The sequence below is a fragment of the Cornus florida genome, unplaced genomic scaffold (assembly GCF_030987335.1).
Source record: "Cornus florida cultivar Cherokee Brave unplaced genomic scaffold, ASM3098733v1 CherokeeBrave_3.0.0_Hap2_Chr07, whole genome shotgun sequence".
In the NCBI taxonomy this organism is placed as follows: domain Eukaryota; kingdom Viridiplantae; phylum Streptophyta; class Magnoliopsida; order Cornales; family Cornaceae; genus Cornus; species Cornus florida.
Window position 1 is genome coordinate 11,408,957 of NW_026775577.1, and position 27,533 is coordinate 11,436,489.

At 35.2% G+C, this 27,533-nt stretch overlaps 5 protein-coding genes across 7 annotated transcripts; 3 read left to right on the top strand and 2 right to left on the bottom strand.

Annotated features, from left to right (window-relative positions):
* Positions 1-1,635: 1,635 nt before the first annotated feature.
* Positions 1,636-5,777, top strand: LOC132316675 (probable serine/threonine-protein kinase PBL7). Its single transcript, XM_059815149.1, has 6 exons — positions 1,636-2,588; positions 2,932-3,189; positions 3,281-3,453; positions 3,609-3,688; positions 3,814-3,961; positions 5,396-5,777. The coding sequence occupies exons 1-6, from the start codon at positions 2,033-2,035 to the stop codon at positions 5,735-5,737; spliced, it is 1,557 nt and encodes a 518-aa protein (XP_059671132.1). The 5' UTR covers positions 1,636-2,032; the 3' UTR covers positions 5,738-5,777.
* On the bottom strand, positions 5,738-7,431 carry LOC132316679 (polcalcin Bet v 4-like). Its single transcript, XM_059815153.1, has one exon. The coding sequence runs from the start codon at positions 6,564-6,566 to the stop codon at positions 6,321-6,323; it is 246 nt and encodes an 81-aa protein (XP_059671136.1). The 5' UTR covers positions 6,567-7,431; the 3' UTR covers positions 5,738-6,320.
* Positions 7,432-7,575: 144 nt separating this feature from the next.
* On the bottom strand, positions 7,576-14,737 carry LOC132316676 (probable fructokinase-6, chloroplastic). Of its 2 annotated transcripts, XM_059815151.1 has the most exons (8): positions 14,424-14,734; positions 14,173-14,309; positions 13,046-13,257; positions 12,209-12,421; positions 11,434-11,631; positions 11,153-11,290; positions 9,519-9,635; positions 7,576-7,889 (listed from the first exon to the last, which is right to left on the bottom strand). In XM_059815151.1, the coding sequence occupies exons 3-8, from the start codon at positions 13,184-13,186 to the stop codon at positions 7,755-7,757; spliced, it is 942 nt and encodes a 313-aa protein (XP_059671134.1). In that variant the 5' UTR covers positions 13,187-13,257; positions 14,173-14,309; positions 14,424-14,734; the 3' UTR covers positions 7,576-7,754. The 2 variants fall into 2 exon arrangements, with proteins under 2 accessions (XP_059671134.1, XP_059671133.1); XM_059815150.1 differs by having other exon boundaries at positions 14,173-14,737.
* A 4,900-nt stretch (positions 14,738-19,637) lies between these two features.
* Positions 19,638-20,405, top strand: LOC132316677 (calcium-binding protein CML24-like). The gene has a single exon (XM_059815152.1). It carries the CDS (start codon positions 19,719-19,721, stop codon positions 20,187-20,189), a length of 471 nt encoding a protein of 156 aa, XP_059671135.1. The 5' UTR covers positions 19,638-19,718; the 3' UTR covers positions 20,190-20,405.
* Positions 20,406-21,238: 833 nt separating this feature from the next.
* Positions 21,239-27,110, top strand: LOC132316681 (pentatricopeptide repeat-containing protein At1g11290, chloroplastic-like). Of its 2 annotated transcripts, XM_059815157.1 has the most exons (5): positions 21,239-24,099; positions 24,187-24,262; positions 24,386-24,447; positions 25,076-25,307; positions 25,859-27,110. In XM_059815157.1, exon 1 carries the CDS (start codon positions 21,333-21,335, stop codon positions 23,223-23,225), a length of 1,893 nt encoding a protein of 630 aa, XP_059671140.1. In that variant the 5' UTR covers positions 21,239-21,332; the 3' UTR covers positions 23,226-24,099; positions 24,187-24,262; positions 24,386-24,447; positions 25,076-25,307; positions 25,859-27,110. The 2 variants fall into 2 exon arrangements, with proteins under 2 accessions (XP_059671140.1, XP_059671139.1); XM_059815156.1 differs by lacking the exon at positions 25,859-27,110 and having other exon boundaries at positions 25,076-25,848.
* The last annotated feature ends 423 nt before the right edge of the window (positions 27,111-27,533 follow it).

Below are 27,533 nucleotides of genomic sequence, written 5' to 3' on the forward strand. Positions count from 1 at the left end.
GTATGACGCCTTTATTTAGAGATAACTTCATGTTATTCTCTCTTTAGTTTTCTTGCCTTATTTTACTTTCACTGGTAATTTGTATGCCTGAAGAATGAAATTAATGAGAGGTTATATGGTGGCAACACACGTTTATTTGGTATGGCATATTTGCAATCTATATCTATATATATATATATATATATATATATACATAGGCATCAAATACTCTGCGCAAGAAATCAAAATTGCATACCACCATGCTAAGTCATTTGAAATTAATAAGTGGAAAATTGTTTGTTTTCTTTCTTTTATCTTTTTCTTAAGAATGAACAATATCTTTTCACACTAAAAGATGAAAGTTAGGAATAAACCAAGCATAACAAGGAAACGCCATAGGTTTTAAGTATTTAACAAGAAAATTTAGATTGGGAAATAGCCAAACCCTCAAAACAAGTCTAGGTTTGGTTAGCATTGAGGACTCTTCTTTGTAAATGAATATTGATCAAATTATCATGGATCAAACTTGAATTTTTTTTTTTCTTTCTCAATAATAAACTCTTACTAATTTATTTTCTTTAATTATATACCTTTACAAACTACTATTGCCCCCTTAAAATTATTAAAAAATTTCCCGTTCACATAATATCCTAGGTCTGTGGCTGCTTTGTTGTAAAAGAATATTGATCAAATTATCATGGATCAAACTTGAATGATATTGCTTTGACTTCAATATACATGCAACGTGTCCAAAAAAAAAAAACTTTCATTTCTCCCACTATTTTTAGGAGGAGTGATGTTAAAATTAAATATGGAATTTTGATGTGACTTCACCGAATGCTGGACAAAGATTCTTAATCTATTATTATTTTTCTTTTAAAATTTGCGTGTAGAATGAGATATCAATTTGGGATGTATAATGCGTGTTGGAATGTGTGAAGTTGAGTGTGAATTATTACTTACCAAAATGAACTTTAAAAAATTAATAAACACGGTTAAAATGTTCTAGTTCTTAAATATTGATTTCCTATTTGAATTCAGTTACTCAAGATATTTTGTGAATTTCACACAATTGTAGTCCCTTGCCAAGATTGTGGTATGCATTATTAAATTTGAATTATGGTAAAAAATATAAATAAATAAATAAATTTGAATTTAAAAATTGCTAATTAATTATATACCAAATGTGATACTAGCCAAGCCAGGCGAAGCCAACTCCTTTCACCCCTTATATCAAATCAATCCCATCCAATCCAACTGCAAAAAACTTCATTGAAGGCACGGATGAAACTTTTAGAAATAAATGAAAACCAGTAACCACCATTGATGATGACCATTCTATCAAAGCTTCAGAGCAGCCCATTAACAAAGCAAGCCTAGCTTGGCTGTAAATAGTGGTGGTTGGGCGGTGGGAAGGTGTTGGATGGTCACCAAACTGCATAAATATTCTTTGTCTGATTTGGACCATGCCATTAATTATTCTTTAATTATTGCCAAATCCCATTAAACCACAAGCTTCTCCTTTTCCTCAACTTACATGAATCCTCTCTCTCTCTCTCTCTCTCTCTCACACACACACACACACACACACACACACACCCTTTAGCAGTTAGTACTCCTCTCTCTCTCTCTCTCTCTCTCTCTCTCTCTCTCACACACACACACACACACACCCTTAAGCAGTTAGTTACCAAAATTATTCGTTTACTGTTTCTTCGTGGGTTCTGGTTGTCTTGTTAAGCCTCGGCAGCAAGAGTCTCATTCCTCTGTCTCTCTCTCTCTCTCTCCATTAGTTCTACTTTCCTCTGTTAAATAATAGTGCCATCAACTATCAGCCCATTCATTGACATGGGTCTCTTTCATTCTCGTAATCTTATATACTAATTCAATGCCCAATAACCCCCCTCTGTCTCTCTCTCCTGTTGAGAAATATTCCCTTCTTCAAGCAAAGAAGCTAAAACTTTCTCTCTCTAACTTTACTTCTCTTTTGCTCTCTATCTCTCCTTTTGCTTTCTGAGTTTCTCTTGATGCTTTCATATATTTCTGCTTCATAATGGGGTTTTCTCAAAACAATTCAAATAACTCTAGAAAGCCTCTAAGTGACCCAATTTCTTCAGATACTTCTTGTTCAGCTACTGATCAGAACAGTGTCCATGATGAGCTAAGAATCAAGAACATATGGAATAAGATGATTTGGGATTTTGGGTTGGCCTGTGTTGGTCCAACTCGTCGGCGGCGAAGCGCCACCGGCGAAGATGAGAGAGAGAGTGAGAAGAGTCCCTCTAATTTAGAGCAGAACAAGGCTTGGTTGCTTGCAGAGTCAGGTGGGTGTGGTGGAGAGTTGTCAAATGCTGAGCCACAATCGGTTCACTCCTCTTTCAGGTTCAGTTTCTGCTCTCAGGTTGAACTTGAATCCATAGATGTGACTAACCCTTCTTCTGCAACCATTTTGATGGTGAATTTGGATAATGGATTGACCAAATCACGATCCCAAGAGCTTGAATGGCGTAGAATTGCGTCACTTGAAAGGACTATTTCTCCTGTGGCCAATACATTGATTAGGTTCAGCTATAATCAAATTCTTTCCTCAACTCACAATTTTTCCAAAGGTAGTCAATTTGGTTTTTGTTGTTTTAGAATTTAAATCATTTTGTGACGCATAACTGACTGTCGAAGCTTATATGACCCGTTTGAACCGTCAAATGAAAGAAACCAATAGATACAGTGTGTTTCGGATGAGCCCATTTTGACCCGAAAAGACCCCCTTCCATACTGCGTAGGGGTCTTTTCTGGTCAAAACAGGCTCGTGAAAATTGTGCCGAAAAAATGTATCAGCATGCCGGTTTGGCCTTCCAGTGCTCCAAACGGGTCATGTAGGCTTCGGCAGTCAATTGTAGATCATTTTGTGATTCTTTGCCTGTGGTTCTGATTAAACTTTTTTGTGTTGGGTAGGCAGAGTTTTGGGAAGAGGTGCTTTGAGCTGTGTTTTTAGAGGCAGGGTTGGGTTTTTGAGGACTTGTGTGGCAATTAAGAGGTTGGATAAGGAAGATAAGGAGTCTTCAAAGGCATTTTGTAGAGAGTTGATGATTGCTAGTTCTCTCCATAACCCAAACATTGTTCCTCTATTGGGTTTCTGTATTGATCCTGAGGAGGGTTTGTTTTTGGTGTACAAGTACGTCTCTGGTGGAAGTTTAGAACAACATTTGCATGGTATGATTTTTTTATTTTCATTTTTAATACATTTTTGGAAAATTTGCTTCAATTTTGATGAACTTGAGTGACATAATTTACCCATATGCAGAGAAGAAGAGAGGAGTAAAGGGTGGTTCATCACTTCCTTGGTCCATGAGGTATAAGGTTGCAGTTGGAATAGCAGAGGCCATTGGTTATCTACACAATGGAACTGAAAGATGTGTTGTTCATAGAGACATAAAGCCCTCAAACATCCTTCTCTCTTCTAAGAAAACACCCAAGGTGTGAGAGGGTTTTTTTTTTTTTTTTCCTTTCTATTTTAGTCTAATTTTATTTAATTTTGTTTCTTGTTTAAATGATTTTATGAACATATATATTGGACAACACATTTTAACCAGATTTAGTTGTTTTGAATGAATTTTCAATGAAATTTGCAGCTATGTGACTTTGGATTGGCTGCATGGACTCCTGCACCTTCAGTGCCTTTCCTTTGCAAAACAGTCAAAGGAACATTTGGGTATGACTTCAATTTCTCAAGAAGTTCAGTAGTAGCATAAGAGAAATAACCATCTATGATTTATTATTCAGTAGAGATTTATTTTTCTTCCAGAGATTTAATTGAAATTTAAATTAATTGTGCAGTTATTTGGCTCCTGAATATTTCCAGCATGGGAAAGTATCCAACAAAACCGATGTTTATGCTTTTGGTGTGGTCCTCTTGGAGCTTATAAGCGGGCGGAAGCCAATTGAAGCAAAGAGAGGAGCAGGGGAGGAGAACTTGGTCCTGTGGGTAGGTCGCCGTTTTAATTCTTGTTTAACTTGCCTTCATTTCCATTAATTTTTTTACAGTCGAAACCAGTGGTCCCCTAATTACCTTCTAGTAAAGAAAAAATTTTGTTCTGCAACAAAATCTTGATTATAACCTGAATGACCAAGAGATATACAGTTTCACGAAAATCCGATCAACGAACCTTTTCAAGGCAATGATCTATAAACTTAAAATACTTAATGGTAGATCAGGATATGGCATTCAATCAGTCTATCCTATTGTTCAATAAATTCCTTTGGCTTGTAAGGAATAGTTGGAAATGTGTGTATAGCATGTTTCACTACAGAGTTTTTACTTATAGATTACACATAATCATTAAGTTTATATGTGCCTTCAAATGCTATTAGAAACATTGGAATAGTCTTAGTTATATGGTTGTTCGAAACAATAAATTAATTCAACTGTGATGTTTTATTCTGGACACAAAATCAACAAATCGCGAGCGTTGGCATCAGGGATTAACAGTTCTCCAAAAAGAATGGAAGAAGCTTCGTCAATTTTTCTTGAATGCTGCTTTTACGCTATCATACTCTGCATGTACCATAAATATAATTTGACAAGTCTGAAATTCTGAATTGATGTGTCTTTGGCTTTGATTATACTTTTACCAAAACAAATGAGGCCTTAACAGAGAGGCAAGTGTTTTGTTTTCCTCTACTCTGTTGTTAGTTCTCTGAGTACTTGGTGTTGGCTTTCCAACCAAGGATTAGGTTCTATCGGGACATAAATTCAACCAACTCGAATCCTTTTTACCCATTACCATCTTAGAAGATTTCACAAAACCGTCATCACCTAGTGTTTGACTTTTCGGGAATATATTAGCTGATGAATTAGTAGTTGTTCTTGTTTCTTTAGTGACTTCAGTGGTTCCTATACCTGTCATGTTCCTTCATCAACATGCAGGAGTGATTGGTATCACTAATAAGGAGCCTTTTCTTTTAGCTCCTTTATCACCAAAGAGAAGTCTTCGAGCTTCAGTCAAATACCTTTGGACCAACGGCTCATTGATGAGGAATGAAGGACTTAACATAGTGGGTTCTGAATCTTTTGAGTTCCCTTCCTGTTATGTTGTAATTTCATGCCCTCGAGACTTGATACAAACTTTGACCGGAGAAATAAAATCATTGATGGCGAATGTTAACCGGTTAATTTCTGAATATAAAGATGATTTGGGAGAGATGAAGGCAAATCCAGTAACTTAAGAGGGCTTTATGCACTGTTATTGTCTTGACCGGTTAGGAGAGAATAAACCAACCACACTCGACTCTTCAGCTATGGAAATCAAGAGCAACAATGCTTGAAAGACACATTTTGATGCTTACTAGTCTTAAGCTTCTCCTGAATATAATTCTTGAAATGGAAACACTAAACATGAAGTGTACCTTATTTTTGCAGGCAAGGCCATTATTGCAGCAAGGAGAGATTGACCGGTTGATTGAACCACGACAAAAATTCAATCCACGAAACTATATTCAGATAGCGCGGATGGTACAAGCTGCATCAGCCTGTATAAACAGCGAGGAATTCCAGAGGCCGAGCATTGATGATATTATTGCAATACTGAGAGGAGAATTCGATTTCTCCAATGGGAAGAAGTTCAGTTTCCCTGCTAACAATAGTGTTATTTATAGTTACTCCCAATTGCCACAGACGAGAAGCCAAATGAGGAGTCATTTAGCTTTGGCCATGCTAGGAGTTCCAGAATTTGAAGGCCATGATCACCTTTACTGTCGATGAAACACAAACACTTCACAATCTGATTTTTTTTTTTTTTTTTCCTGCTATCTTGCTTGCTCAAAGAGAGTGACGGTTAAATCAAGAACTCAAATGAGTGTTGAAATTGTATATACGTAAAGGAGTTGTACGTAGGGATGGCAACGGGCGGAGTTGGGGCGGGTTTGGCTCCACCCCATTAGAAAATAAGTGAACTTGTAACTTGTGCACCATTATTGTTGTCTTCCTTTTCTTTTTCATGGATTGATCTGGGATTTTTGATACAACTACCAATGGACATTAATCAATCTTTTGGAACAAATAAGAAAGTAATTGATCTATAGTTGAACAATAATCACGAACAAAAAAAAATCAATCTTTTGGTCAATATTGTGTAAAGAGTGATCATAACAGCTTCCAAAGGAACACAAACATATATAATTGATGTTTTGAATATAAAAAACAGCACATTTGTAGAAGTGAATTAAGAGGTCATACTTTTACACTTTAACCGGGAAAAAAAAAAAAAAAAAATGGCTACTCTAGTATGTGAAACAATTATAAAGTGACTAGGATGAATATGAATGGAATGAAATGAAAATGAAGATTAGAATATCTTAGCAACGTCCTTCATTAAGCCCCTGTTCGCCTTGTGGAACTCAGTGAATTCCTGGAATGAAATGTGCCCATCACCGTCGGTATCGATCTCATCCATCATACCCTTGATTTCTGCCGCTGAAACGGAGCCAAGCGCTTTCAGGGCATCCCCGAGCTCCACCGCGGAGATCTTGCCGTCGCCATTGGCGTCGAAGTGCTTGAAGAGCCGTTCCCTTTCGGCAGTTTCATCAGCCATTATTTTGATTGTTGTTGTGTTGCTTAGTTTTCTTGGTGAATTTGGTTTTGTACTGAATTTAAGATTTGAGAGATTTGGTTATGAAGGAAAAAGGTTATGGCTGTCCCTTGGACTCGGAATAACACCAACGGATTGCCCAAGGATTACAGTTTTTAACTGTCTAACCGTTATTTGAAGCAATGGACAATACTTTTACAAATGGCAGAGACATAAAAGTTATATACCTCTAAACCATTTTAAGGCATTGAAACTTGTTAAAAATAAAATAAAACATGCACACACCCTACGTAATTGCTGTCTACACCCACAATAAAGATCCAATGAAAGATTTGCGAAAAATAGGAAATTACAAGTCTCAATCCCCCAACCCCTTCTCTGTCTTCTCACGCTCGGCTTTCAGTGTTCTCCCATCCCACACCACAAACTGTAAACGCGCTTATATACCTAGGTCCACGGCCCACGAGAAAATGGGTCCAAAATGTGAATAACTTAGGAGTTTCCCTAGATAAATTGGGTTATTGAAAATAAATTTTGGCATGATCAACAAACATATCAATCATGCTATAGTGACATACCAGTTGATCTCCGAAACATAGAATAACTTATCTACTTAGCATCTCCTCTTGTTTTTCAGGTCACCTAACAATAAAGAATGTGCATTCAAAACACGCAAACTTCTAAATAACAAAAAGTTGGTCCCCCAATTTTCAGGTACAATCACCTAAAAACACACACAGCGACCAAATTTTGAGTGTGTGCAGTTGATAGACATGACAATTCTGCTTTGAAAGGTCGATTATACATTAGACCAGGCCACGGTGAGCCGAGCCCGACGTGTAGCATCAGAAGTCCAAATCAAGCTCTGCATGATCATGACATTGGCCTAGGCAAGGCTGTTGCAGTGAGCTGAAACTTTTGTCCAGCTTAAGGAACAAACAAGAAAAGAAGGATAACAAAGAGATGATATTGCATGAGGAAAGAAAACAGATTGCAAAAGAACAAGTCCCACTGAAACTGTAAATTATTATGCTTAATAAAATGATATTGGAGTTCATTAAAAAAAAAACTCAGACAGTGTCAACTGAATTTATGTAAATCGGTTAACGTGTGAGCAGGACCTTGTGCAACATCATCACCAGTCTAAAAAATTGAGAGGGTTCATATGATTACAGAATATCATATGAAACCCTACGCTACCGACTTAAGCAGGGTATCGAGAACAGCTTCTCTGGTTGGCAATGCTGGAATTGCACCTCTCTCCATCACAGTCAATGCACCACAAGCATTGGCGAATCTGAGAGCATCTCTCAATCGGTCCTCGTTCTACACAGCGGAGAAGACTTATCACCACTTTGTCAAGGAGATTAAATAAAAAGAAACAAAAAACTAAAAGAAAAGGCCCTGAATTGTTCATAACAAAAATGAGCAACTCTTAGTCCAAAAAATTAATTACTGCATGAATTACCCGAAAGTTTGGGAATTGTGTTAAAAATATATAACTAGTTTGATAAATATTCAAAGAATGAACTTGGGATTCAACAGAAATGCATGTAAAATATTCACAGAGAAAGGGAATCACGTGTTCCTGAATCATATGAAACAACTTGAGATTCTCACGCGTATTTTACAATAAAATAATTGGGTAAATGTGTAGTGAGTGATAAAATTTGATTATGAATGTTTACTAAAAGAGATCAGGTACCATTTAGACTATTTAGTCCCATACTGAACTGCTCCGGAAATCATCACCATGCCATTACTGGTTATATATCAAACACTAGGTCATCATAATTTATTACTCACACAAGAAACTTTGAGCGATCTTTGTCACACTATTGGTTTGTTATATATCAAACTCAGCTAAAAACATTGTTTATCACCCATAGCAGTAACCAGGGACAGAGCCAGGATTTGGGCTCAGGAGGGGCACAACTCTTGGCTTGTATATGCACCTATATATACAAAGGCTAATAACAAACCTTGGGGGCATTCTGTGATATTACAAAAGATATATATAGTATTTTGTGCTATTATAAGAAAGTATATATATAAATAAAAAGAAAAAAAAAATGTCAGAGGGGCAGCTGCCCCCTGTGGGCATTAGTTGCCGCCATCCCTGTCAGGAACTACTCTTTAGGATAGGTGTATCCTTGTTTGCATGCAAAGGTGACCGATATGGATCTCAGGTTGAACCGTTGAGCAGAATGTGTACTCGGTCCACTCCAGACTCCAGAGAATATATGTTCATGGTTAATGGTGGAGAAGATTGCATAAGCCTTAATAATTTTGTTTGTTCCTTCCTAAATACCCTTGTTTTCTTTTATTTCATCTATTAGTAAATATCATAATATTCCTTCTTTTCTTTTATTTCATCTATAATTAAATATCATAATATTCCTTCTTTTCTTTTATTACATCTATAACTAAATATCGTAATATTATCACAAATAAATGTAGACCATTAATTACGAGGCAAATTGCCATGCAAAGAAAAAAAAAAAAAAAGAGTAGTGCTATGCTGCTAAATAGAGAACTGTTTAATCAATTCGATATACCACAAGGCATCGGACTCTAGCATGCACACAGACATTACAGACATCATCCTAGTAATATAGTCTTAGCAAACATTTCTTATCAAGTAACAAAATCAGGCACAAAATAGGAAGTTTTGGCCATCAAGCAATAGAACCACGTCACAGTCCTTGTTGCATCAGCACAAAACATTTACATGTATTAAGGAAGATACTGCAAAGGTAGCTCCACTATAGAAAAACATCTTGTTTGATGGCAAAGATAATGGAATATTGTTCAACACAAAACAGTAAAGGGTTCTTTAAAAGAGAATATTCACTAGAAATATTTAAGACATAACATTAACAAGCACTATTAAGTGTTTTACTTACCCCAAAAGAAAGGGAAAAAAAAAATTATTGAAGTGTTTCTCTGCAATACCTGAATCAATGAATCATCAACAGCTAGTTTTGATAATACTCCAGCAACAAAAGCATCACCTGCACCTGTGGTGTCCACAGCATCCACTTTTATACCCTTAACTCTCCCACTGAACTCCTGAAAAAACGTAAAACTCCAAGCAGTTTCAGAACCAGTCGTTAGAAGGGAAAATGATTATCATCTAGTCTTTTTTTTTTTTTTTTCCTAGTTGGTACTCACACACACATGCCTCCACTGAGGCTCGAACCCCTGACCTATCTTTGAGAAGTAGGAGCTTGGAGTTTATTAGTCTTGCCGTAAAACATTCTCTTTTTTCAGTAATGCAAAAAAATGTAAAAACATTATGCTCACCAGGTAAAAAGGTTTTTCATATTTGACTTATAAAAAGCATATTTTCTCAAAATAAACAGCTACAGTCAACAGATTGAACACAAAGAGACCTAGTGATGCACCGGTCAAACGAGGTATACTAGTTATAATAGAAGGAAAGAGGGTGGCCAAAAATAACATGGGATTGAGGTTATTAAAAATGATTTTAAAAAGTTAAATATACTAAATGAATTAGCATGCAATAGAAAAGCTTGGAGAGAGAGAATTCATGTGGCCGACCCCATTCATATGGGATAAAGGCAAGGTTGATGATGATGACGATAGTTGACAGATTGAAGAGGCCCTTCAGAGATTCAGCCAAAATTTCTCCAGGGCCCGTTAAAGGATTACCCTGAATATTCAATATTATGAAGGTACATAGGGACTCCGCCATTTATGGAATAGTTGATAAGAGAAGGATGGCCCTTCAGCAAAAGCTTTGTGCATTTCATTTCTGCAAGGAACCGGAAAATGAAAGATCTTCAAACAAATACCACATAATGAAGCAATAAATCTCCGTGGATATGGAAGTGAAGTTTGATGATAAAATTCGATAATATAGACCTCTTTGAGCCCCAATCTGCCAACTATTGCAAATTCAGCTCCCAAGTTTTAATATTCCATTTAGCTTTATGATAGAAGTGGAGTTTACGTATGATATCATAACATTCTTTTTGTTAGCATTTTGGAAATGGCTATTTATCAATCTTAAAACTAGATATTCAATATGAAAATATGTCATAATGCATTTTCGAGTCTGAGAGCGGCTATTTGTACAAATAATGCTAAAGTTAGGTCTGCACTATGTCCGGCCAACCTGGTAACTTGAACCCTTAAGTGTCCCAATTCTCATTTTCAAGAGAAGATATCGTTTAGTATTGATCCCACAAGTGAGGAAAGTTTGCCAAACAAGAAATCATATCTAGTTTCTTCCTATTATAGTTTCAGTCAGTTATGTTACTTATAAAATGGAACCAGGCAAATCAAATAAACATTAACAACCAGTGATATGACATCTATTCAATACATTTGACATGCACACATTATATTATATTATGTGTGTGTAGGAACGAGGTAGGGAGGGGGAGAGAGAGAGAGAGCCTGAGAGGCTGAAACCAAAAAGTTCAGTGATTTAGAATGATTTTATCTATAAATACAATATTTTTGAGGGCTTACCTCGGTGAGAGAGCCTGAGAGGCTGAAACCAAAAAGTTCAGTGATTTAGAATGATTTTATCTATAAATACAATATTTTTGAGGGCTTACCTCAGTGTAATACCTGCAACCATCTGGTCCTTCAGTTACAAGGAGCAATTTAAGATTCGGGTGATACAATTTACGAACAACAGCATCATCGTATGGATCCTCTCCTTTTGTAAGAAAACTAATCTCCTCTTCACTTATCTGTATTTAATTTAAACAAAATTATCATTGTATTTTTACTTATTTTTTTTGCATTTTGTAGTAAACCTATTCTCCAGAAAAGGACAATAGAAAAAATTATTTGGAGAGCCAAGCCAATATTCTCCATTTATAAGTAGAGCTACCTTAATAATATCAGCAGTCTCCCATATGCTCAAGATTCCTTCTCTGGCACTATCTACAGAAGGCCATAATGGAAGCCTCAGATTGGGATCATAAGACAAAATCACACCAGCATCCTTTGCAGCTTTTGCTGCAGCAATGTGGGCTGATTTGCAAGGTTCTGTAATCAAACTTATAGAACCGTAATGAAAAATTTTTGCCTGCAGAGAATATATCATATCACTAGATATTTGAATCAAATCAAATATAACATTAGAAAATAATTAGATATATCAAGAAACTAATAGCAAATACTGTGAGTTGATAAACTGCATAAGCCTGAAAACTGAGTTTCTTTTATGACAAGGACACTACAAAGTGTAAGCAAAGGTCTGATATCCTTGTTATTAGTTGGAAGAATACTAAAACATTTGAATTTGTTTAGCAAAATGTGTTATTCATGCAAAAATAAACATGATCTGGTAAATTTTTTATTTTTGATATGCAGGTATTATTCATGCATATTTGTGAATGACTTTTGGAGTTCTAAATCCAAAATAATACAGATTAAGTTTCAATTAAGGTAAACGACTTCCTTTAAGATGAAACTAGCACTAATTTAAAATTTGAATTCACAAGTATAGAGCATTGAAATAAAATCTGGTCTTAGTTAGTACTGCTTTTTAAACGAACTAGAAAATAACATAATTAAATACAATTTCTTAATCGTTAAATTATTTTCCTTTTAATCCTCAGAGCTAAGTCTTTTACTTATTTACTAAAATATTCCAAACATACCTTCTTAATTAAATCAAGGTCAAGTTCATCTTCTTGAAGGAGCATATCAGCACTAGGATTTCGGAAAAACATGAACTCACGTTCCCCATCATCTCTCAGCGTCACAAATGCTAAAGCAGTTCGAGCACCAGTATCAAATCGCATCCCTTCATTGTTCACATTATTTTCCTTTAAAATATTTGCAAGCATGTACCCGAATTCATCTTCGCCAACCTGCGTGCATTGACAAAACACAAATGACCAGAGTAAAGGATAAATGAAGCATATCCTTTTCCTTTTCTATTCTGCAATTATCATTCTTGCTAATTGCCAGTTCTGAAAACTAGGTTCGAGCAGTGAAGAAGATGATAGATATAATTAGAACATCAATTGAGTACATGGTTAGTTTTCTGATCCATAGTACAGGGTTAGCACTAGATCCTGGTAGTGTAATAAAATTCTTTCCTATCCAGTTTGTTCCGGCTTTGTCAAATACTGAAGCAGGCAAGGTCTTATTTCATTTGCTCTCAATTCTAGTTCTTATATATATATATATATATATTTCACACCTGTTTCGTCCTATTTTGGTGGTTTTGGATCAATATAAAACAAATGACATCCAGATGATTTTTTTTATTATTATTTTTATTTTTTATTTATTTTTATCTAGTTTTATTTTAGGATGTTTGAACATGGAGAGGGGATGAAAAGTGATGTAACTTCACTATCAACAGAGGAAATACAATAAGGTAACCACATTCAATGCATACCAGCCACGCTGTGACCAATATATAATAATCACAAGGAAATGAAATGACAATGCTTGTTGTTTCAATCTTTATATATTACAAACGATACCTTTCCAATAAAAGCTGATGAACCACCAAGGCGAGCAATACCAACAGCAACATTAGCAGGTGCACCTCCAGGAGCTTTTTTAAATGCAGGCGCATCAGCCAATGAGAGCCCACTTATAGTTGGAACAAAATCAATTAGCATTTCCCCAAAGCAAACCACAAGTGGTGATTCATTTGTTTCAGGTAACCCATTGTCACTTGGAAATGCCTTTCCTAAAACAAATACAAGTGACAATGAAAAAATCAGTTCTGGAAAAAGAAAAATGTATGAATTACATTTTAAAAATGTCTTTTGCCTATTAGACCGCACTATATGATATGTAGTTGCGGGAGTACCAGAAATCAGTTGAGTGTTTATTGCAGTTGGAATCATTGAACAACACAATTTCAGGAAAGAGGCATAAAAGGAATAACAAAGAGAGCATTTTGAGTTTCAGAACTAGAGTTTATTAGCTTTAGGATTATGCTATCTGGGTTTGAGCCTCCATGCCTAATGGATGTCCCCGAATTCTAAAAAGTTCCATGGTAGCATCATTTACCATTTCAAACATTCCCGGAAAGCCAAACAATCTATTTTACCTATTTTACACCATCAAAATAAAACCAAAAAATGTACTTTTGATTTCACATTTTCAACTGTAAGTCATTGAGTCTCATCAAGATATAAGTTATAACAAATCGCCATATCGCCGATCTCGGTAAACCAGAATTTGCAACCAATTTGACTCCAAAAGCATTATATGCATTTTGCCAAATTGATAGCAACCAAAAGTTCTGGAAAGCAATCAAGAATTGAGCTATAATTATATTATGCGGATAATAAAATTTTCAAACTCAGATTGGTTGAAAATAAATAAAACGGAAAAGAATGCTTCATGAAGCCCAACAGAATTTTGGGAATTTTCATAGAACACTAATGAACACCCCAAAAAGCTCTAACAGCTCCAGACCATAAACACAATAATAATAATAAAAAAGAATAGAGCAAAGCAAACGAATTCAAGCAATTAAAACAAAAAAATGATGCGCAAACAAGAAACTAATTGGTGTCAGTTTCAACAAAAAATAAATTTAATAAAATTTGAGCTCAAATTAACAAATATAAAATCACAGACAAAAATCTAATACCTCGAAGTCGACACCGAGAAAGCGAAGTGAGCGATGAAGAAGAAGAAGACAGCGATGCTCTGATGCCACACCGCCCGAAAACAACAGAACCCGAGAACCCATTTGACAGAAAAGATCCATGATGCGTTGAGACACCACTGAAGCACAAAGCAGTTGATTGAAGAGCCATAAATACAACTTATTATATATATATATATATATATATATATATATATATATATATATATTTATATATCACAAACAGTTCTTACTGATTTTCAAGAAACCTAGCAAGTAATCAAATGGACTACAAAGTTGTTAGTGTTATCCTACGGAGAGGCGTTAGAATTGATGGTTTGTGGTGGAAGATAGGAATGTGGGTTTGATTCGAAGTTGGATTCGCATTGGATGAATCGTTGAAATTGAGAAAAAGAAACCCTAAATTTTTTTTTTTTTTTGTGATTTGTCAGTTACCAACAGTTGGGTTGATGGGTAGCTGAGTGAAGGAGGGCAGCGGAGAAAGCTAAGAGAGTGAGAAGCGAAGAGTGGCAGTTTGTAGTCTGGGAGGTTGCCAAGTGTCACTCTGGTTTTGGACAGCCAACGAACTTAGTCCTCGATTGCTTTTGCCACATTGAAAATATCATTCTCCATTATTTAAAGGGCATTTTGGGAATTTAAATGTGACGCACTCAAAACAAAACAAAACAAAACAAATTGAAGAGATTTTGACTATCCTTCTTTATCTCCCTAATTTCTCCATTTATTTATTTTAAAACTTTTGGAAGCAAAAATATAAAATATATTCGGTAAAAAAGTGTTACAAGTTCGAAAAATATAATGATTAATTTAAAAATGTTATTTAAGTGTTTTTAAAAAAAAAAATTGCTAATCATCACTAGTACAGTACCAAAAGTTACGGTGTGAAAATATATAAAAATATTAAATTGGTGTTTCAGTTTTTTACTACTATTCACAAAATGTTTTGACACTGTGCAAAACAAAACAATTTTTACCAAATATATTTTTCTAACAAAAACACCAAAAATAAAATGCCTACCAAGCAGGCCATAAGGGAGGGTCCATTTGGTCATATTGAAATTAATAATCAAAGTGAAATAAAAATAAAATTAAATTAAAATAAGTATTCTAACAGATTTACGGTTAGCTTGATTTTTTAAAAAACAAAAATTGTGGGAAAACATGATTATATTAATTTGGATGACATAAAAGAGAAAAAATATATATATAGTTGTGGGAAAACTTAATTTGTTTAAAGTGCATTTTAGGAATTTAAATGTGACACCCCAGATACGAATTATCTCCGGTAACAATTTCACGTGAACCAGCGGTGTAGCACTATTGAAAACTCACCATTGAAGTACAGAACTTGAATTCCCCCAAAAGATTTTAGTTCAATTCAATGAATGTGCTCATATAGCATTCACATTTGTTTGGATCAACATAAATTGATACAGATGTTTTGCAAATTATACGTTTTTCATTATTCAATTGTTAATAAAGTGATATAATTGTATAACTACCATTTAAAAATGAGAATGAAAAAATTAATTAAAAAAAAAAACCTTTGAAATAACAAAATTATCCAAATTTGAGCTAAGATCCTAGGATCTATTATTGAAATAAAATTATTTATTTCTCCTTTGCTTGTTCTAGTGCCAAAAATGGATTCCTTTATATGCTTTGTATGCGAGTAATTTGTTCGAGAAAAAGGGCATATTTGTAAGTAGACTCCATTTTCTTCCATTCTTAATGAAAGAAAACAATGATAGATTGATAAGGGCAATTTGTGAGGTTTTACAATAATATAGGAGATTATTTTTCAAATTGATACTTCGGCGGGGGTGCAAGTTGGGCTGGCTCAATCCAGCCAAATTCCAACCCAACCTTAACTCAAATTTGGGTCAGGTTGGACCAACTCGAATTGCATCTAACATGATTTGAGTTACAATCCGGATTAAATATTTTCGGACGGGGCGGGTCGGGTTCACGGGTTGATTTTTTTTTTTTTTTTTCCACAGCCTTATAATTTTTCTACCATTTCTTCTAAATAGTATTTATCCACAATAATTATTGAAATTTGAAGAAATAAATTTATTGATTTAGTCCATGATTGGTATAATAGTTCGAAAGTTGAAGCAAGGAAGAAGTTTCGAGTACTTCTTGAATTAACAAAAGTCATTAGTATCACTATTATATGTTTCCCGAATTAAATAAATAGAAAATATTAATAATAACCGGTAATTAATTTGAAACAAAAGAGGCATAACCACCCGGTTTGCAAAATTCCCAAACTCAGAACAAAAAAAATCTCACTGTGTGTGTTCTTTTTGATCGCTCTGGTCCTTTCCTTACTCTATCGCTGGCTGTGACTTGGTCCGACCTAGAAACCATGGACGATCTGGGAGCACTTGTTCTTGATCCAACGAAACCCATCTCTCAAAAAAAGAGGATCTTGTCGTTCCGTCCGAGTCCCTCCGATTTAAGCTCAGATCTCGCCGGAATTGCAGTTTGTTCGTCAATATGAACTGGGTTTCACAAGGTAGCAGTTCTTGATTTCTGGATTCAAGTCTTGTGGAAGCTTGTTCCTGCCCTATGAATTGAGGCTGTCAGTTGTTTTTTATTCTAAAAATGGTGGCCATATATTAATTGAAATCTAGATATAGAGAGAGAAGAGAAGGATGAGGAGAGAGAAAGTTAGGGTTTTGTTTTATCATGATTTATTTATTTATTTATTTTTTTTATTTTATGAAATGTTTAATTTGGAATTTTGGGTTGTCAAACCGAATAAGGTTGGGTTTTGAAAAAATTCAATCTGACTGAAACTCGAATTGTGAATTTATATGTTCAGATTTTAAAATTCATAGGCTGAATTCAAGTTGGGCTGGGCTAGTCCGCCCAAGTTGCACCCTTATTTCGAGTGATTATTTTCAAATTTAAGAAAGCTGAAGAGAATTGTTTGCATTATGCCTTTTCATTTATAAAAGAATATTGACATTTACACTTCAATTATTTCTATTTGTATTCAACTTTTTTATTTTTAATTAATAAAATGGCATAAGTGCCTTTACTACACAATAATCCAAAAATATACTTTTGCATTCTATGGATAATGTTACCGGTCATTAATTAAAAAATTGTTTAGTGATATAAGTGGACAAAAGTAGAGTACAAAATACCATTTTTCTTTAGAAAATAAAACTAGTAAAGCACCATTATACCTTCTTTCCTTATTGCAAATATATCACATCTAGAAATTCTTTGTAATCTCCTGTCTCTTGGATCCTCTTTATTGATACATTTATCACTTCCTGGAAAGGCTAAGAAGTAAGATTAGAGTCGTTTGGAATTGTTTCTCTATTATTTAAAAGTATTTTTATTTTAAAAAATTATGTTTAAATATTTAGCAATCATTATAAGTGTTTTGAATGGTTATTAAATTTAGTTCAGTAAAGCGTTTAAATTAAGTTATAATTTGGAGCTTTTAAAATTGTGTTCTGAAAAGAGGTTAAATATTTTAGGTAACTCTTTTTCATTAGACAATTTTATCATTTTAATTTTTTACAAAGACAATTACACTCCTTTAATAAAGTTACTGCTATAATAGCAATAGAAGTGTTTTAAAAAAAATTGTTACCAAATTAATAAAAAAAATAATTTAACTATAAAAGATATTTATTATATTGTGTCACCAAACACCCAAGGTGTAATTTTTTGACCGAATAAAAACGGTTTTTAAATTTCAACAACCACCCCAAACGGGCTCTAAGAAGAACTCAAGTATCACAGCAAAAAAAATAAAAAAAATAAATAGTGAAATGCAATGGCACTAAAAGATAATAAGAAATTTCATTTGTTTTTAAGAACTATTCTTTTTCATATTATAGGAACATTAGGTCCATAGCAGGCTAGCAGCCCCACTCCTGTTGAATTTTGCCACCTACTGCTATCAGTGGACGCATCTACTATATTTTTATTCATTAATAAGAGTTGATGGTTCAATAATATGAAAAGTAAGGAATTCTTGTAATTTTTTTTCCCTTTTTATATAAATAATTAATTTATGTATATACTAATATACATCACACTGCGTTGTATACTACAGGAAGTATAGATACAACCATAGACAAGTATACGACATGATATAAATATGACTATATCAAATAACAAAAAAATTAAGACAAAAATACAATAGAGATGAAAAAAAAAAAAAAAAAAAAGAAGGAAAGAAAAAAGAAAAAACAGTACTGTATAGAAATATACTCATTTTATTTGCATTATTATGATGGATGAAATCACAAATTTGGAGTTTAGAGTTGGAAATTTGTTATTGTCTTTATATCATTTTTCTCATTAACCCTTAATATATTTTAAAATTGCATTGAATCACACTCCTAAGGAAAGTAATTACAAAACTACCTGGTTGCATCCTTAAAGTATTCCAAATTTATCCTGTTGTGTCCACGAAGTGGAAATTATGAATGTTCAAAACCTCACCAAAAGGAAACTAAAAAAAAGTGAGGAAACTAGTCGCACAAGGAAATTGAATCACTTCTAACAAAAATTTTGAAATATTTAAAATTGATAAAACGCCAATTATCAAATTCTAAATGATGGAATTTGGCTAAAAACAACTTACATTAGCAATGAAGATGTTGAATTTTGTGATTTCGTTGCTGAATTTTGCAAGTTAGATCGTTTTCAATCAAAGTAAGGTCTTGTCAGATCAAAACAACTATGTCAACCTACTCCGTTGGAGGTCCAAATGGGGATCCATAACCATCAACCACCTTTTCTACTTCACTAAACCATGTTCAAATTAGAAAAAAAATTCAAACTACACTTATAATTGTATCTGACGCGGTTCGGATTTGTTCAACCATCTTTTTAGATTTGTTCGGCCTTTGAAAATAATAGTGTCAACGACTCGGTCACACTGACACTTTCAAATTTGTCACATATCGTCGAATTCCATATCATTAATCAAATAAACAATATTACATGTGTTTGGATCCAAGTATTCATAAATTATTATTATTATTTTCAGTCTTCAAAAATTAATTAATCCTACATAATTAGTGGCAAGGCCAGGCTGCTCTCACTGTACCCACCGCATTGACAGGTACAAGTCACTATCGTAGGCAACCGATTCAGCACGATACAGTATATTCGTAACCTTCCTTGTACGCCAGCACCTAGAATAACTTTGTGCAATCTTCAACGAAAAGCCATCTCTAACCTCACTCCTTACCCAAACGTGTCATTCAGTATTCCTTAAACAACCATTTACATCCTCCAAACAATGACACGTAACAACTTTACAGTGAAGCTTATTACACTCGATCAGTACCCATTACCAAAAAAGTATACTTCTAGACTTATTAGGAATCCCGCGTTACACAAAAACTACGCGATTCACTCAAACGCGTTAACGCGTCATTGCAGTGTATATATACGCTATTCATGCAGTACTCCTTGAAATTTCAGTCACACAAGACCTAGTTTCTCTCTCTAGAAGAGACTAGACTAGATCTCTTTCTCTCGTTGCAATGGCGGCGGCGAAGAGTAATGGTGACTCGAAGCAGAGAGGCTCGTTGGGTGACATGGACGACGTGGAGAAGGTATTCAAGAAGTTCGACGCGAATGGCGACGGGAGGATCTCGGTGTCCGAGCTGGAAGCGATACTGAAAGCGCTCGGCACGGAGACGTCGCCGGAGGAGCTGCAGCGGATAATGGCGGAGATCGACAAGGACGGGGACGGCTTCATCGATTTCGAGGAGTTCGCCGCCTTCCACGGCGGAGGAAACGGATGCAACACCAAAGAGCTCCGGGACGCGTTCGACATGTACGACACTGACAAGAACGGCGTGATCACGGCGAGTGAGTTGCACGCGGTGTTGAAGAGCTTGGGAGAGAAGTGCACGTTGAAGGACTGCTCGCGGATGATCAGCTCCGTCGATATGGACGGTGATGGCAGCGTTAACTTCGAGGAGTTCAAGAAGATGATGACTAGGTCTTGATTTCTCGATTTGATTCTATGGAGAATCAGACGATGTTAGGTTAGGTCTCAATTAGCTAGCTAATATGATCAAATTGGATATATTTTAATATGATCGAATTGGGAAAATATATATTTTTATTTTATTTTATTTTTATTATTGGGTTGTTAGTTAATGAAGTTAGAAGAAGGTTTGATTATTGTGAGTGGTTCGTGAATGGAAAAGAAAGTTGCTTTATTACGCGGCTTCACGCGTATGGATGATGTGGAGTGTGGTACACGAAATTGTGGCTTGATCACGCAATTCCAATCTGTTTGGCATTGAAACGCGTTTTTCCTTTTCCTTTTCCTTTTCATAATGTTTAGTTGTTTTTTTTGGTTATCTGGAATGATGGTACTTGTTGAATTGCACACATTGGTTTTGGTCCTTTTGGACCATTTGTGGCGTGGTTCAGTCTAATTTCTTGATTCAACTGAATCACAAAGTAACATCAGTGATAAAATGGCTGTTGAAACTTGTGGGCTCCGCTTTGCCCTTGGATCCACTAACATGGCTGTTGACTGTTATCATGTGGGCCCAAAATGGGCTCTACATTGGCAAGGACAATGGCAATAATACATATTACTTCAACAAATTAGTTTTGAAAAAAAAAAATTTGTCCGAAAAATTGTGTGATTCACAAGTATTTTATTTTGTTAAATTTTGTCTTGTTTGGAGATGTGACTCAAATTAAATATACACGTGAAAAAGATGAACTTTAAAAGGAAAAAAATTAAGAGTTTAACTTTTTATTTTAAGAAAATTTAAGGAATTTAAAGAGAGAATAAATCCATGGGGGCTATGTATAAATTTTTTCATATATATAAAAAATTATTATATATATTATAAAGGATGGGGCAGGCCAGGAGGGGCATGTGCCCTTCCCGACCCTTCATTTACTCAAAAATAACATTATTTCCGGAAAGGAAAGAGTAATTATAAAATAACCGATTAACAAGATATTTATGGTGTTAAGAAATTCACACAAACATTTTCCTTTTTTTGGAGACTCAAACACTGTTTTAGTATATTTTACCTAAATCCTAAATATATTTTTATAATTAACTATGGCTAAAAACTTGAACGGTGTGTCTATTGTGGGGCCCGAAGCTTTGTAAAACGCTTATGTTTGAGTCAGTTTTGACTATTGTCACCATTCTAATCAATCGTTATTTGCAAAGGCTTTGTAAAATGCATAAAGTTGTTGCTAAGTTGAGGCAATGCAAACCAGCAAAAGATTCATGGAGGTACCACAATAGCCACCTCTCCTTGTTTGGGAGTTTCACAACTTTTTCTACCTTGAACAATCCAATTCAAAGACACCCACTTGCCAAATCTGAACTGAAACACAACAATTCTTTAGAGTTCCACCATTTAAGCAATGTCTTACAGGAATGTGCTGATTCTGGGGATTTCAGAGCTGGCATGTCAGTCCATACACTTCTTATGAAGTTGTTCTATAATGGGTTTACATCTTTGTGGAACAAACTGCTCAATCTGTACAACAAGTGTGGCCAGTGTGGAATTGCCCGCCATTTGTTTGATACAATGCCTGAAAGAGATGTTGTTTCGTTTAATATTATGATTTCAGCTTGTGTTCGTAATAATTCTGCTTTTGAAGCAATTTGTCTTTATTCCAGAATGAGAGATGATAATGCTATGCCCAATCATATCACTTTAGCTCGATTAATTGGGGCTTGTGAGGGTTTAGGAGCTGTGCAATTGAGAGAGGTATTTCATGCACAAGCAATTCGGTATGGGTTATGTTCTAATGAATACGTCGGGAGCTCTTTGGTTGATGGGTACTCAAAACAAATGAGATTAGAAGATGCTATTAGAGCATTTGGTGATATTTCTGAGTTAGATTTGGTTTCATGGAATATTATGATTGATGGGTGTGTGCGAAACAATAGTAAAGAACATGCCCTGAGGATGTTTTCTTGGATGCTACAAGAGAATTTGGGTTTTGACGGGTTCACAGTTACAAGCATTATAAAAACATGTTCAGAACCAAAGGATTTGAACCGTGGGATGCTGCTCCATGGTTGTGCTATAAAATCTGGTTTTAGTCATGAAACACCTGTCAGCAATGCTCTCATAACGATGTATTCTAGATGTGAAGAAGGAATGGTGTCTGCCACAAAATTATTTGGAGGAGTTTTAGCCCCTAATATTATTTCTTGGACTGCGATGATGTCTGGGTTTATGCAGAATGGGGAAAATCTGGAAGCGATTGTGTTTTATCAGAATATGCTTAGAGTAGGCATGAAAGAGAATGATTTCAGCTTTTCTTGTATACTTCCAGTGTACAGTAATTTGGGAAACCTTGAGCATGGAAGGCAAATTCATGCTAGGATCGTGAAGTCATGGTATGGCGCGGATCTCTCTGTGAACAATGCTCTTATAGATATGTATTCCAAGTGTGGCAGCCTGAAAGAAGCTCACTTGGTCTTCAGGACAATGGAGAAACATGACAAGGTTTCTTGCACAACAATGATTACAGGTTTTGGGCAGCATGGCAAGGGAAGAGAGGCACTTGAAATTCTTGACAAAATGACAAAGCAAGGATTAAATCCTGACGATATTACATTTCTTGGGTGTCTTTCTGCATGTAGCCATGGTGGTTATGTGGATGAAGGGATTTGGGTCTTTAGGATTATGATTGATGTTCATAATCTTAAGCCTAGAAGGGAACATTTTTCTTGCATTGTTGACATGCTTGGCCGTGCTGGGAGGTTAAACGAGGCAGAGAGATTTATTGAAGAGATGGGAATTGAATCAGATGTCTTTGTGTGGGAAACATTGCTTGGTGCTTGTAGGCTTCATGGAGATATGGGGTTGGCAGAAAAGTCAGTGAAAAAGATTATCGAGTTACAACCAGAGAAGCACGGGCCTTATGTTTTGTTAGCCAACATGTATGCTGACAGGGGATTGTGGGAAGACAAGGGACTGGTGAGGGAGAATCTGGTTATGGGTGGATTAAATAAGGAAGCTGGATGCAGCTGGGTAGCATATTAGCATTGCAGAGCTTTTAATGCTGATACAATTCGGATTTTTGGTGAGTTAGCTAAAACATTATGAAATCGCCCAAATTGCAGGCCATAGAATCTGAACAATAAAATATCATGTACAAAAGAAATCTAAGTTTGTGGTTTGAAAATTTATGTTTCGGCAAGGCATCGCAAGGTCTTAAGTCAAAAGGCAGTTAAAAACTTCAAGTGTCAATGTGGGCTGCTGAATCTGAAAAACGATTTCTTTTTCTGAAAAGGATTTTTAAATTAGGGACGCTTCTCTTTTCTGGTTTTTCAGGCTTATTCTATATCTGATAATTTCAGTTTCCCCAAACCTGCTGGCACCATAGAGCAATGCTGGTTAATTGAAGAACCTGATTGGGGTTTAATTACTGGTCACTGGGCAGAGGAATAGTCAAGACTAGTTGGACTGTCTAACCTGCTTACCTTTTTTGTTAAGCATAAACAGGGTATCATCAGGGTTTCTTCATATATCTGGCTTCCTTATCTGTGAAATAGGTTTTATTTGTGGGTTACTTTTAGGGCAACAGAGAAACCTAGGTTGATGTTTGATTATTGAGTCGCTATACTAACCATTTAAAGTAGTAATTGGAAAGACAGTCGCCTGTTATTTGTTTCCTAGAACACAGGCATTTGGCAGAAACCCCTCAATGATTCCCATTCTCCATAGAGCCTGAGAAAAATCATTAGAGGTTGTCTACCAGTTGCATTTAGGTGAAACACTGAACAAACGCGAATGTATTCAGTCTTTCCATATCAGTTGCATGGAGGGAATATTTGAAGATATTGAAATGGGGCAATTTCTTTCTTGTCTTCAATGGCTACAAACAAATCCAATTAAAGGGCTATTGGTGACACAGGTAGAACTGATTTGTCTTCCTACCTGCACTGATATCTCTTTACAACCTCATCCTTATTAATTATTAATTTTTTTTCTCTCCTCAAAGGGAAGTAACAGTGGTGGGAAGCTCTGATACCATTTAACCAAATTTTTTAGTTAAGCATGGGAAAACAGCAAAAAAGGTACTGAGCTTGCAGAAATCCTTAAATCTCACTTAAGTTTGTCAATTTCTTGTTGAGGTTTTTGATTATGTAAAGCATCATTGGTAAAATTGTAAATTTTCTTGCCTTTGTTTTCTCTTCCAGGTGAGACCATATATGCTTGTTTCAGCCTCTGCAGTAACTCTGAAGCAACCAGAACAGGTTTGGTGAGTCTTCCCTCACCTAAATGGACTAGGCCAAAATTTTGCGAACAAAATTGTTGTCCTAACCCCTCTTTCACAAATAGTGATAATTTGAATGCTAAACTCTTCTTTTTTAACACTGTTACTTGCTTTACAGCTTTCAAAAGTTTTAGTCTAAAATCTTATAAATTTTTTTTTTAGTCTAAAATAGACTGATAGGAAATTATCAGATCAAGTTATCCAGGCACATGGACTTAGCGGGGGCATTAATGGGTATCTCAGTCTATTTTTACATTTGACTGATTTTGAGTGGTGATTGAAGCATATATTGGATCCTAATGTGTCCATAGATTTGCAGAACTTTCCTACAAGATTGCAGGACTAGATTATGGACTAGGATATGTGTGGAGGCCTATCCTACACTCAGTGTGAACAAAAATATTATGACCATCAATTCAAAGGGAGTTGAAGCTGCCATAATCCTTTTTTTGAATCTGTGTTCCTCCTTAGTTGCTATATTGAGTTTCCTTGGCCGCTGTTGGTCTTTTGTTCTATGATTATGTTTTGGTTTTGAAATTTTTTTTATCCTCATCGGAAGATGTATATAGAGTATTTCTCCACCTTCACTTTCTTTTGTTTCCATTGTATGTAGGGGGAATGCCATTCTAAATACCTAATTTTCCAAGGGACGGATGATCAATTGGCATTGATGTACTAGAGTGGGCTGAAGTTATGATGAGATTATGTTCCTTCACCAAAGTTCTCTTGAAGCTATCAATCCATGAAGAATCCTATCAAATGGCACTCAGAGGAAGACAAGTTGAAGCAAACTTTGAAACATTTTGTGAAGACTACTTGCTTTGAGACTTCTGAATAAAAGAGAGGTACGACAACATCTACTGAACATACGAGCAATTTATGTGGCGAAGTGTTCTCATTGTGGAATTGTGTGTAATAGAGCCTATTGATGACTTAGAAAGAATAAGAAATCTGTTTGAATTTGATTGATCAAGGTGAAGGTGAAGGTGGAGAAGAAAAACTGGAACTGATGTACTCTAGAAGAAATTTGTGAACCCAATAGTGAAGCTAAAAGACTTGTTATTAAAAGAATCTTAACAGCCTCCAAATCCCAACAGTGAAGCTAAAAGCAGTTTTTATATACCCAAGGTTGTGGGTATAGATTTTTAGTTATTATTATTATTATTTTTTTTAATGATTTTGTGTTACCTTGTTGTAAAGATCTTATTATATATACATATATATTATAGATTTCTTTATTCTCACTTTTTTTAAGTATCTTATTCTAATTTTTTTTGTTATTCTCATTTTTCCTAGTTAATGTTGGTTTTATAAGCCATTTACTTCCAAAGTTTCTCCATCACCTCGTGTAATCAATAAAAATTCATTTGTGCATAAATAGGCTATTCTTGTGTAGATATAGAAGTAGAAGGGCACATTCAATCTTCAGCGCAGGGTAGAGCTGTTTGGTAGCTCGCAAGGCTCATAATCTTGAGGTCATGGGTTTCAAATACACTAATTGAGCACTCGCAGCCGGAACAACGAACTGTTATTTGTCTATATCGATCCTGCAAACTCTGATACTAGTGTACTCATTTATATGTGCAATTTGTTTATTTTAGTTTTTATGTGTGATATATTTGTTTATATTCATTTTTGAGAGTACAAGGAGAGCATTCTATCCTGTTTCTGCCTTCTTTTACATTAGCTAATGTGTAATGCAACTAGCAATCAATCTTACTATGTTGCTCAGATACTATTTAGACTTGAAAGCAAAGGGAGGCTGTGAAGGGGGTTGAAATCATGCTTTTCGTTTTTTCGTTGCAAGTCTCCATAGGTCCTGTCAACACCATCTTGGTATTCGTGTTGGGTTATCTTGTAGGTATCAGACAGAATTTCTTGTCAGTTGGATACCGTTTGATGCTGTCAAGTCCAGCTGTTAACTTTCTGCCCTTGTATGTGTATACAATAACGATGTTTTTGGAAAATATTGCTGGTATCATTGAGGGATGAATTGCTTGTTGGATGAGATGATCGGTGATTATGGTTTCAGAGGATTGTGCTTCGAAATTTCATTATAGAATATGTTGGTTAATAGTAAAGACCAAAGAACCCCTTAGGGAAAAATAAAAAATAAAAAAGACCAAAAAATCATTGCTATTTGTAGCATTATGTCATTCTGGCGTTCGTGTTGGTTTTCAATTTGCATTTGTCTGTGATCCAAACAAATTGCATTTTTTTACCTGAAATTTGTTTTTTTCTTGTTACTTACCTTTTTAAGTGATGTAGAGTCTCCTGCTCTCCTCTTGTTCCTTTTGCTGTTTGTGTAAGATTGAAAATTTGCATTTGTTTACATTTAGATTATTGATGTCATGTTTAGTGATATTTTTCTTTCTTTTTTGGAATTTGATTTTTCTTGTTGCTTACCTTTCTAAGTGATTCTGAGTCTTCTGCTCTCCCCTTTTTTCTTTTGGTGGTTGTGTTAGATTGTAAATTCGCCTTTGTCTAAATGAGGTTATTGGTACCATTTTTATTGATATTCTGTCTCTTCACTATTGCAATTCAAGGGCGGAACAGAATCATGGCAAAATCTTGAGCCCTTCCTGAAATATAGAGCACATGCTGCCTTTACCATTGCGTGTTCTTTATGCAGCTCATTACCACTGTTGTTCCATTTTGGTTATAGGTATAATTTACAATTTTCATTTATTTATTTATGTTAATTGTAGGAAGTTCATGCAACGATGTTGTATATTTGGTAGCGGTTCTAACTTCTGATGAACTGTTGATGAGCTTGAGGACAGAATTACTGTTTGGTTTAAGCATATTTATTTTTGTTGTTGTTGTTTGCTGTTTCAATGGGTGGACTCCTATTTTGAGGCTGTACTGCTATTTAAGTTTTATTATTGTTTCTAGTTTTCATGGGTGGTGAAAAATATGCACCCAAACTCCAGTAGCCAGACTGATCTTCTGGTTGGTTTCTAAAATGTTGGGACATTTCTGTTCTCTGCAGCTATATCTTGCACAGTATGGTCATTGGTAGGTGTTTCTGCAGTCTTGTTTGTTGCAGGTTTTTCCATCTGTTGCCATTA

Excerpts from the sequence above, each read along its gene's own strand:
- LOC132316675 (XM_059815149.1), top strand. The coding sequence starts at position 2,033 with ATGGGGTTTTCTCAAAACAATTCAAATAACTCTAGAAAGCCTCTAAGT. Across the intron at positions 3,190-3,280 it reads TTTAGAACAACATTTGCATG|AGAAGAAGAGAGGAGTAAAG; the intron begins GTATGATTTTTT and ends ACCCATATGCAG. Across the intron at positions 3,689-3,813 it reads ACAGTCAAAGGAACATTTGG|TTATTTGGCTCCTGAATATT; the intron begins GTATGACTTCAA and ends TTAATTGTGCAG.
- LOC132316676 (XM_059815150.1), bottom strand. The coding sequence starts at position 14,341 with ATGGCTCTTCAATCAACTGCTTTGTGCTTCAGTGGTGTCTCAACGCAT. Across the intron at positions 13,258-14,172 it reads TTCTCGGTGTCGACTTCGAG|GAAAGGCATTTCCAAGTGAC; the intron begins GTATTAGATTTT and ends TATTTGTTTTAG. Across the intron at positions 9,636-11,152 it reads GTTGCAGGTATTACACTGAG|GAGTTCAGTGGGAGAGTTAA; the intron begins GTAAGCCCTCAA and ends ACGTTTTTTCAG.
- LOC132316677 (XM_059815152.1), top strand. The coding sequence starts at position 19,719 with ATGGCGGCGGCGAAGAGTAATGGTGACTCGAAGCAGAGAGGCTCGTTG.
- LOC132316681 (XM_059815157.1), top strand. The coding sequence starts at position 21,333 with ATGTTTGAGTCAGTTTTGACTATTGTCACCATTCTAATCAATCGTTAT.
- LOC132316679 (XM_059815153.1), bottom strand. The coding sequence starts at position 6,566 with ATGGCTGATGAAACTGCCGAAAGGGAACGGCTCTTCAAGCACTTCGAC.